At 41.3% G+C, this 11,654-nt stretch overlaps 1 protein-coding gene across 1 annotated transcript in view; it reads left to right on the top strand.

The window, feature by feature from the left end:
- The first annotated feature begins 9,087 nt into the window (after positions 1-9,087).
- Positions 9,088-11,654, top strand: part of LOC118418695 (carboxylesterase 1F-like) — a 40,556-nt gene continuing 37,989 nt past the window's right edge. The window contains exon 1 of the mRNA XM_035824747.1: positions 9,088-10,209. Within this exon, the coding sequence (XP_035680640.1) occupies positions 10,009-10,209 (201 nt within the window). The 5' untranslated portion in view covers positions 9,088-10,008. The remainder of the gene's footprint in view (positions 10,210-11,654) is intronic.

The following is an 11,654-nucleotide window of genomic DNA, read 5'->3' as shown; positions in this document are numbered from 1 at the left end:
CCCATCTAGACTGTGTGTGTGTGTGGGGGGGGGGGGGGTAAAAGTGCCTGCGCCAAATTTGACGTCGTATAGCTCCCAAACGGTTTGTGCTAGAACAACCAAACTTAATAACTTTTCTTAGAATATTGTTGGCAACAATTTACAAAAAAAATGAGTAAGTTTCAAATTTTTCGTGTTGCCATGACAACGGCTTTCTGAAGGGGGGGGGGGTAAAAGTGCCTGCGCCATATTTGACGTCGTATAGCTCCCAAACGGTTTGTGCTAGAACAACCAAACTTAATGAATTTTCCTAGAATATTGTTGGCAACAATTTACCAAAAAATGAGTAAGTTTCATATTTTCCCTGTTGCCATGGTAACGGCTTTCTGAAAGGCAAATTTTACAAAAATCGCTGATTTTGGTTTAAACAATGGGATTTTAAGATTTCCTTGTTAAACTTAACTTCTTCTTATATATCTTTAATATCTTACACATCTTAGTTGAATATTTAGAATCAAATGTTCATGAATTATGATGATGAGATGACGTAATTTGTCAAAACTTAAGATGGCCAACAATATCATGATGAAAAGTTTAACCAGCTTATTTTCACGGGGGTTTCATCACTAAATAGTATTTCTTTTTACAGAAAACATTCATGTGAACGTTTTCAATCTATTTTCATGGGGTTTTAGCGTTATAGGTTGAAAAAAATGTATCTGAAGACATCCAGGATGGCGGATAGCTAAACTACAGATGACGTAATTTTATTACGTCATTTTGACGTCGTTGCGTCGGCTTTTGACAACAAGTCTTATTAGACTTAAATATTGATAAAGAATCCTTGTTTCGTAACTTTTTGTGTGAAATATTTAGGTATTATGGGAATTCCCCGTTTAAAAAAAAATCAATTAATGACGCCATAATTACGTCATACTACGTTATAATGAATAAAAATGTTAGGAATTACAAAACTCAACAAGCATATCACCCACTCCAAATTTGGTGATCGTACAGTAAGCCGTTTTGAAAATACGTAGAGGGGCTGAATGAGCAGTGCGGTGTTTTTTTCGCCGATTTTTTAAATAATTTACATATTGCGTATTTACGCAAACATTTGACTTCAACGAAGTTAGAAGAAAACAAAATAAACAAAAAGTAAGAAGACTCGTTTTTTATCTCTGAAATTCGTTGACCACCGGTCACCGAGTGCATTGAGAGACCACCTTTACTGCAGACGTCTATTCCGGGAGTGTAGGTGACTTTCATTAACGAACGTTCTGTTGATAGTGCATGTGTAGGCGGTGTAACTAATGCGCTTCCTCCTGTTGCATACTGCCAGACTCTGATTTTATATAGCGACTGGGTTACTGAAGAAGACAGCAAACATATACATGTATGCGTGGTTTTCAAAGGCACGGCTGTCTACTTCTCCAAGGCGCTGCGAACCGCTTTTAGCGGCTTTTCATTCGCTCCCCTTTATCACTGTAGGTTTTATCTTCAAAGCGCTGCCGCGGAACGACGATTCTTTTATTGCATGTCTGGAAGTACTGGTTAGAGATTCACGGCGCTCACACAGGCGACATTCGTCAGGGAGCTCTCTCTACCGGATGACTCCGTTCGGGATAATCATGTTGTGCTTGTAGATTTTTGTCATTAGGTATAGTTAGTCTTGGGCCTCGATTTTGCATTTCATCTAAATGATCTATTTCTGTGTCTTGGAACGGCAACGATTTTGTGCTTATTTCAATTTATGATACAGAGTTGTGAGAAGTCCCAGTGTGTTTCTTATCTCACGGCACACGATTGCACCATTTGATTACTCCCTCGTTAAACTAGAATAATGCTTGCAGAACTTAGTACTGGGGAATAGAACGATTCCTAGGCAACAGCACTATGTATCTCCATAATGTATTGGCTAGTAGATGTATGTACGTATCTTGCAATATGTATGATGAATGATTTATGTATGTTACAATATACATGATGACATGTTTATTGCATATGACGTTCGCAATATCATGATGAAACCATCTACACTGAAGGAACTCCGATGACTTAGTTTCGTCTTGGTCTACTTCCTTGTTTGAATTTTTCATATAACTGTTAGATTGATGAGACGTAAAACAGGGGCCCACAGGCTTGCAAGTGGACAGTGTTCAAGTGTTCATCACGTGAGGACATCCCATCTACAGGATAACGTTATGCGAAAAGCATCGTAATTTAGGACTTAAAAAAGACCGAGAAGCCACCGGTTAATTCCAACAATCAAAGAATAAACGATCCACGTTACACTTCATACAGATGTTGAGAACCAGCAAGTCGCTTTCCATGGCTTGTCCGCTGCAGGTTTTCTGCAACACACCGATAACAACAGCCCTACAACCGGGATGTCATCTTTTTATTATCCGTCATTTACATGTTTCTGCTATGCTGCCATGACATAAAAAATATTCTTGATATTTGAAAAGTGGAAAAATGTAGAAATTCCTGATAAAACGTTAGGAGAATTCACAAGAACCAAACGTTTGATTCATGTTGCCCTGTCCCCTCCCACCCCATTACGCCCTATTCCGCGCGGTGCCCAAGGGACCGGCATGTCATTAGGATGGTTAACATGACAATCATGACGTCAGTATGGAGACTGCTCAAGCTAATGTCAGAAATTATGAAGGACTGGCCCGGGCCTAACAAATATATTGATTCTCTAACTTGCTCATCCATCGAGGCATAGAAGCATACGTATGGAAAATAATTTACGAATTGCAGTAGCTAATAAATGGTGGAGATAGGGGGGATGGAGGGAGGGAGGGCATTCGTGCGACTAGCATGAGTCGACGATGATGATGAGCAAGTGATTAATGGATATGATGCCAGCCAATTGCAAATGGAAGATGTTTGTGTGATCACGTGTCCGATGTGGTTGACCATTCGTCCATGAAGAAGGCTAAATTACGGACGGAAAAATCGTTTTCTTTGATTTTCTTAAAATTCTTGTTGAGGCATCGATAAATCTATTTGGTGCGGATTGCGGAGTATGCTTGCACATTTATCCAGACAAGATCCAACTTAGCTAAAGTAAAACAGAAGATATAGGTTAAATGACTTAAATAACAGACTAGTAAGGAACGCTAATGCTTCGTGACGCCCATCAACAAATCCATCAATAATTGCTACACTCCTTTCCTTCACAAACACGTCCTGACCCCATGTCGTCTGAAGTTCCATCTTTTCTTCGCCCTACTTGTAAGGGGGAGAAGCCGCCGTCTTCTGGGCCTTGATTGATGACTACAGTTGTACGCCGGCGAAAGGGGCATCATCTGCAATTCCTGTTTCAGAAGATTAGAAGTTGCCCTAGATGCGGTGATAACAAAGGCACAATCTCATAGATGCGGCAGAGCTAAACTCGTTTCTGCCTATGAAAAACCTTCCTTCACGCTGAATTATCTTCTTTGTGCCTGAAAGGAACATGCAGGTATCGACTTCTCAAAGTATACAAACGGCGCATTGATTTAAAGCATGTTTGTGAAATGATTTTTTCTACTTTGTTGATAGCATGATAAGTCAAGTAGTTCTATTAGGATGTGATATACAAAATGGGTTAATAGGAGATGACGTCAAACTTAACAAGCTTAAGGATAGTTTTAGCTGAGTTCAGGTTAATGTAGTATAGGATATGAATGTATTTATATCATGTATTTATATCCTATAGCCTACATGTATTTGATATTAGTCCCCCAGCCACCATTTGCTATAAACCTGTCGTTATACCGTCATCGCGCAATATTTTTGTATTTCTGTGCTGTGCTGTTACAAAGACTCTAGGATCTCTTACTGAAATTACCCATTGCAAGCGGAAAGCGAAGAGGCAAATATTTATCTCGTGGAAACCCCACTTCAGTTAATGCATTGGTAATGCCTGAGATACGGATATAATGAACAAGTGACGGCGTCTCCTGCAGGTATTGCCTTGTGATTAATGAAACATACAGACCATATTTGATGAAATGCACATTTTCAATACTTGTGCTGTGGTTTATCGGCTTTAGACCGGATCAGGAAATACGAAATACGAAATGGAAGCCCGCAGGGGGGAAACAGAGCTCAAATTGTGAAAGACACTCCTACTTTGTGCTCGTCCGCTCTGACAGCCCATGGAAGGAAGGTCGGACCAGGCAGATTCTTGGGCAATTGACAGAATGATTGTCTCAGAAGTTCATCCGTATTTTTCGAATATTTTGTTTATTCATTAATGTTTGCTTATCCATGGACCCTACGTCTGCAAATTTACACTAGTGTATACGTGCCTATGATTACAACAACGATTTAAATATCAGGTACATGATTGATTATTGTTTATTTGATACGCAATGCACAAGGCAATGGATGGCTGATTTTATTTGATGATTATCTGGCTGATCTATAGATCCGTTTCCTATCTTACAGCGATGTCAATTTTTCTGTATATTTCGAATATAACTCCTAAATAATGCAACGGTGCTGGTAAACAGTACTAACAGATGGGGCCAAAGGACAATCATGAAAAGCTCTCCTTTCAGCCAAACCGCTTCGGTTACAGAGTGGTAAATGAATGAGGCATGAGCCCTGAGATATTGATCTCTTTCAAAATTGCAGACGCGAACGCGGATAAGCGCGGTATATTGGTTGTTGATTTGTAATATAAACGCCGATAAGCACAGTATATTGGTTGTTGATTTGTAATATGTGACCCTCTTATTGTCGGGCTTGAAGGCAATCGTCTTGTTTTGGTGCCTATTTGTCTGACAGCATATCATAACATTCCATAACCATTCCAAAGATTCTACTTCTCAAGTTTTTGTTGTTGATTATTATATATACAATAACATCAGCATCACTGCTGGAAAATGAAAACTGACAATGGCAAATAAAGGTACAATAACGAACAGTAACATCACATTTGTTTGGGGCAGTCCAGTGTGAAATAGAAAGTCAGGGGTCATAATTATGAATTGTGAATCGTGTATTGATACTCAAAATCGAATTTCATTTGAAACAATATTAATTAAGTGAATTTTTACGACATCGTCTGCAATTTTAAAGTATGTGGGAAGTTAGATTCAAAACAAAACAAAAATTACAATTCTGTGCCACAAATTTCCAGTTGAATAAACAAAGCCCCGAAGATGCCAGTCGGGGTTCAGCTCTATTGAGAAACTAACATAAATATATTGATTTTAACATAAACTGCTGACGCAAACCCTAAAATTTGAATGATCTTCATTTCTAATAAACCGTTTGACATACAATTTGCAATGCTAGATATAACCTGTTGTCACCATTCTTGAATGCCTAAGTTAAATCACTGCACCAAATTGAATATTTAAGCATGCTTAATGGGATTCGTAAATGAAGCTTAAACATTTGAATATGATTAAGCTATCATTAAGCTACATTTAAGAAGTCGTAAATGCCACAACTAAAAATCGATATTTAAGACACATTTACGAAAAACGTTCAGTCCACTTAAACATGTAAATAACTTTACATATTAGTTAAGGTACACTTAACTTTGCCTTAAAGATATGACATTAATTTGCGCAGTTTTGCCAACAAATTTTGTATGTATTGACTAAAAGAATCACCGCTTTTACTTTTCATTTTAATTATTTCATATACGATACTTTTAAACGCCCATTAGGAGAGTTTAAAGTCGTTTATTTAAGCTTTATTTAAGCTGCTTAAAGTTGGGGGTAGCAGCGTCTGTCATCAGTCTAATTTTTTTCTTCAATTAATGGATTTTGAATACTTTACTCCTTGATATCTTGTTATACTACAGTTTATTCAAAAGCTTCTGCGCACACGCCTTTTATAATTACACTGAGGAGGCAAAAGTCCTGCAGAAGCGGACACCAACTCTGCATTTTCATAATACTGCCAAGAAATATGTAGTACAATTTAGTGATATACATGTATATGGTAGAGTTTCAGATATAAAGACATAAAACGTAACAGGACTTAGATCCTAAAGCTATAGCATGCAATGCCTAATTGTTTTAGATTCGAAGGCGTCTAGGAGACGGCCTGTGCAGTCTACGCAAACTAAAACAAAACAAAACAAAGCATCATACAAATATTTGGTTTACCGATGTGATAACTGATTTTCTCGAATTATGCACATTTCCAGCCTTGTAAATACTTGCACAGTATCAAAAGATCGACCAATATGGATTGCAGAACACAAATTGTGAAGTAGCGGGTTTAAAGAGAGCCAGCAAGTGTATCTAGGTCATAAAAACAAATTCAAGTTCCGAGCGGGATTTTTTCTTTGTTTACATATCCACTGACTCAGCCCACGCCATCTTGGTTTCAATCCATTTCTAAGCTTTAAAACACAATCAAGTACCAAATTGTACCGTAGACACAACAGAAAGTCGTTCACATAAAGTTCATGTTTTCATAACTTTAATTATTAGATATAACGCGCTGCAGCAGTCTCTCCCTCCCTGGGGCTGAATTTCCTCGGCACAATAAGAATTCATTTCTGCAAGGACATTCTATATTACGTTTTTTAATGTCTTTGATTTCCGCCAGGCTCATCTGAGCTCACTTTCATGATTTGACTTTTCCTGCTAGCTCTAATTGACCTTATCATGTTTGTTTTTGACTGAACTTATTCATTTTTTTTTCTATGCGGTGGTAAAATTTACAATTTCTAGACCTGATTTCTGCATGGGCAAGCTTTTTAGCATGTATTTAGACTGGAATACATTTGGGATGTTGACTTAGACTCTATTGTTCAATTGTGAAATGGTCAGCAAGCCTGTCTATGAATAACAATAGCAATACACATAACATAGACCATCATGTCTGCTGACTATGCAAATCATTGTTTCAATATAAACAACGCGCGATTTGGACCAATCAGCACTCGCGCTCCTAATTCAAATCTAGTCTGTCATCATTTGGTGATCGTAGCTTGCTTTGGTGTGACCTGCTACAGCTCCAACGTATAACTCAGCCCAAGGGACGCAGAATATAATGGCTCCAGGACACAAAAACCGTACGGTCACCAAGAACAACAAAGCCGTGAGCCTGGCCGGTCGGTCGACTATTGCCGCCCTGGACAAGAATTGGATCACCCTGCTTATTGGAGGAAAGCGCTAGCCGGCCAATGGATACCCTGTGAAGCCAGAACTCCTAAGAGCCAGCGCGCAAAGGTTTACCAATCCCCGTGCCACGGGCCCAGAACACCCGCCCGTCTGCCGATCCAGCTAGCAACTATCGCTTTGCCTCTCGGAGAAGCAAGAGATAGTCGGGGGCCGACGTAAGAGGGGCAAGCTGGTAGTGCGGGCGCGCGTTGGGCAGGCGGGGATCGGTATTCTCGTTACCCAGTTTGGTTTCCCGGAGAGGCAAGGGAGCGCCGCAGCGGTGTAACTTCCCAGGCCCCTAGCAACATGCCCCGTATCAAGCCCGGGGAGTTACGCCGCCGCGCCGGCTAGTCGATTTATGAGGCATGTATCTCCTTCAACCCTGAACGAAAGTCTACATAGTTCAAGATCGTTTCCAGATGACCTGGAGGCCTGAGACATCTGAATGGATGGAACTGGACGAAGAATGCGGAAAGCAAGATGTTCTACTGGCCCAGGAGTGAATGCATCACGCCGAGACATTGAGGGTTGAGCTAAACATGGCATATTTGATTGCGTGCATGTACAAAGATTGGAACACAACAACGGCTGGCCATTAAAAAAAAACAAGAAAGGATACCTGAATTACATAACATTACACCACATTACAAGAAAGATACATTCACTGACACATGATTGTAGTATGCAAATTCATTGAAATAAAGGAGCTTATATCAAGCTTAAATATTGATATTTACAACTGATTTACAGATCTTAAATGAGTGCCATTAATTACTCTTTAAGGTAACTTTAAGACAACTTAAACCACAATTTTTACGGAACTTTACAGTGCTTAACGGTAGCGTAATCATTTGGAATTAAGTCTGCTTTACGGTGCTTAAATGTTGCTTAAATGTGTGCCACTACGTGCCGTTTACGGACGCATGTAATTATGGCTTAAACATAATATTTACGAATGCGTAAGCATTGCGTAAAGTAACTTAAAGAATGCCAATACGGCACCCTTAAGCACACTTTAAGAGAGCTTAAAGAGCGGTTTTCATGCAGTGAATGCTGTTATTCTTTGTTATCATACCTTTCTTTGTCCTTTCCAGGTCTAATTTTGTATTTTCCTCTAGAGGTGATGTTGATACTTAGCTGTTTGCTAGTTTCCATCACCTGCGCCCTGTACTATTTGTTGACCAGTAAATAAAAACAACACAGAGATTCTGTCGGAATGTTGTCAGCTGGAGACTATGAGGTTGAGGGAAATAACGCTATGCTACTCGGACTGTACGTTCGTGTATGTTACAGGTAGGTTTCCTACACCGTGAAAAACACGCAAACATCTGATATACCATCGACTGGTAAATTTATATTCCTTTCCGGATTACAAAGAATCCTGGAGCGAAAGGGAAACTCAGAATCCTAATGTATATCGGGTCATCATTCATCACGACGTTTTTATTGTTTTGGCGAACCTTTTTTCGATATTGATCTAAATGACACCATGCAGCCTAACAGCTATCAGTTTTAACGTATTAATAGCCCGGCTTTATCTTGACATTAAGCCCTCTAAGTACAGGCTTCGAACGTGCTTCCATCACTACAACGAATGCGATTTTGCTTTGTGGTTATTGTTGAAAATTTGGGACGACCCCTTTTTTCTGACGTCAGCAGCAGTTCAGTAACTCAGCCTCTGTAATTCATAAGACAAGGACGGTTTCGCGCCGCTGCAAAATCGTGAGGGTTATGAAAATAAAATAACAACTTGTGAATCAAAAAGCAAACGTTTTTTTCGTTGCCCCGTAACTCATAATAGACACAAAAAGTTGAAAGAGGGAAAATCATGCAATGAGGCAGCGTTGCAGTTTGAGGTGTAATGAAATAATTTCCAGTAACAGAAAGGGAATTAATCGCCATCATGGAAACGTACGTGAACAATAAATGTGATGAGAATTAAAGATGAATACAACACAATGTGACAGGAAGAAATGCACGAATGTACAACACAACAATAGCCGGATTAAAAGAAATTGAAATATTGTATATAGCCAAATAATAAACGTGAAATGAGTAGAGTAACACCATGATAACAACAAAACTACGATATAATGAAAAAAAAAACTACTCTGTGTTTACAAACGTTAGCCTATTCCCGATCCCAGCACCAAAACTTCCCCGAAGTGAACGACGACATTATTGGCCAGTTTCTAATATACGGTATTGATCGGCGTCCCCCCGATGTGGAATGGTTCAGCCCAAGTCCTCCAGACACTAGCCGTTAAGTCGGCTGATGTTGCCGAACATCGGTGCAACCTGTTTGAATCTCGGCTTCAAAGATACTTTAAATTCGCCAGGAGCGCGAACGTTAGGAATGAAAGGTTTGCCGATCTATCCGGGAAGGAGCTCTCTTCCTCGCCGCTCTTCTTCAGGAAAGACAGTGTTTACTTGCTGATTGGTTGGAACACAATTTACTGGCTCTATCGTCCGGGCCTGTGGCCAAGTCGCCTTGCTTTTGGAGGAAGTGGCCAGCACTCATTGCAGGCAGCAGGCAGGGTCTATAGTGCGAGTGAGCTTGCCTCTGGACTCAACCGTGTGCTCCTGGTATCTATAATTCATCGCCGCCGAAAGCAAAGCGGATAAACGTGGTGCGTTTGTCTATAACGGGGGGATCGCAGAGCGCCAGGCTCGAGTCATTTCACACGCGCCGGGTGCCGTATCCCGACTGTGGGCGAGGCGGCGGTTAGAATGTGCAATGTGAGAGCTCTGGAGCCGCTGTCTGTCCATGTAAATCAGATGTAAAAGATTCCCTGGCAGCAGAGGATGCACGCACGATCTACCACTGCACGACGCTTCGCCGAGAGACATGGGAAGTACTGCGCACCAGCCTACGCCTAGGATTTAGCCGCGATCCGCCATGGAAATCGTCTCGCTCGTGTGGCGGTGGTGTGTTACGGTGCTGGCGCTGGCGAGGCTGTCCCAGGGATCACACGTCGTCAGGGACACGGCGTACGGCAAGGTGCGCGGGAACGTGACGACCACGTCCGGCGGGAAGCAGGTCCAGGTGTTCCTAGGGGTGCCGTACGCGAGAGGGCCGGTGGGGGACCGTCGATTCAAAGTAGGTGCCACATTTATTCATTTTCACCACACCACAGCTATGTCATTCTTGCACTTCATGACTTATCACCGTTTAAAGCCCCACGCACTTGTCCTTGAGGAAATGGTTTTCTGAAAGCAGGAACACTCGTTTCTATAAATATCCACTGTGCCCTGGAGGAGATGAATCTTACCAGCTGTCCGTACACGGCACCTGGCCGACCCGCTGGTGCTGCAACAGGCTGCGCGACAGGTGTTCCCTCCACACGTCCTACCTGCCATTAAGGCAGCGGGATTGATGGCAGAAATTACCGCTACCTCCTGCCGGTTCTCAGGGCCTTCACTTCTCCCCTGCTGCAATATAAACCCAATAAACCGCCTCCATCAAGCTTGTAAAGCAATAGAAGATGGCGCCTTTCTTCCCTGTGATGTTCTCTGAGCAAATGAAATCAAGCCGAAGAATTCTCGGAAATTATTCGATATTCCAGCTGGATTTAATCAAGCCCGAAGAATTCTCGGAAATTATTCGATATTCCAGCTGGATTTAATCAAGCCCTATTTGAAAAGGCAAGATGTTTTTCATTTCCATCTGGTTCATGATAGAAATGATATCCCGTGCGTGGGCCGGTGTATTATTACACGTTTTGAATCGAACAACTAAAGCCAGTTGGGGGCCTTTAGAGGCAGATGAATACTGACACCCTGCTGGACTTATACACTGTGGCGACATCAATTGAGATTTGCTGGCGGTTGTCATCGTCACCTTTTGCACAAGTTTGTGTATTCTAAACACACATGGAAGATGAGGAACGACGCACAGAAATTATCAAATGAAATGCGGCAATACCTTTGAGAAATCCTTCAAGCCGAACCAAAACCGCCGCTCAAGACGTGAAATTACTACTGAAAAGATACTCACAAATCTACCTACATAGTCCCTTGACCTACAGATCGTTATGTGGACAAGGTAGCCAAAGAAAAGACACTAAAATCTGCATTCTTCGTGCTTTTGGTGATGAAATCGCGACAAAGTTTTCTGTGAAACATAAAAATGTCTTTCTCACGACGGAATCAGCTCAAATCAGAGCAACCGGTGATACAGTATAGCTGGCAGCGAAGAGTCCAAGTGGATTTTAGTATTCAAACGACAATATGTCGTCATTTGCAAGGGATCTCTGTTAACAAGGAGTTTTTTGGCATTGCGACAGGTCTGCAATCAGGCGAGCAGCCTGTACTTTTTGATCTATGATTAGTTGATGACTTTTTCCCTTCAAGAGGCTTGTGGTTCAGTACAAGATCGTACTGGACATGACCATTACTTGATCCAAGGTTCCCAGTCGGAATTGTTTGGCTTTCGTTTTTTTTTGACTGTCTATAACATGCTATTGCCATCACACGAGGTTGATTTGACAAGATCAAGACTCTGACGGATCGAGTGGACGGGCGTCAGGGCCGTCAGTATTACAC

The sequence above is a fragment of the Branchiostoma floridae genome, chromosome 6 (assembly GCF_000003815.2).
Source record: "Branchiostoma floridae strain S238N-H82 chromosome 6, Bfl_VNyyK, whole genome shotgun sequence".
Taxonomy (NCBI): Eukaryota; Metazoa; Chordata; class Leptocardii; order Amphioxiformes; family Branchiostomatidae; genus Branchiostoma; species Branchiostoma floridae.
Note: the sequence above shows the minus strand (reverse complement) of the source record. Positions and strands in the feature narration are given on the sequence as shown.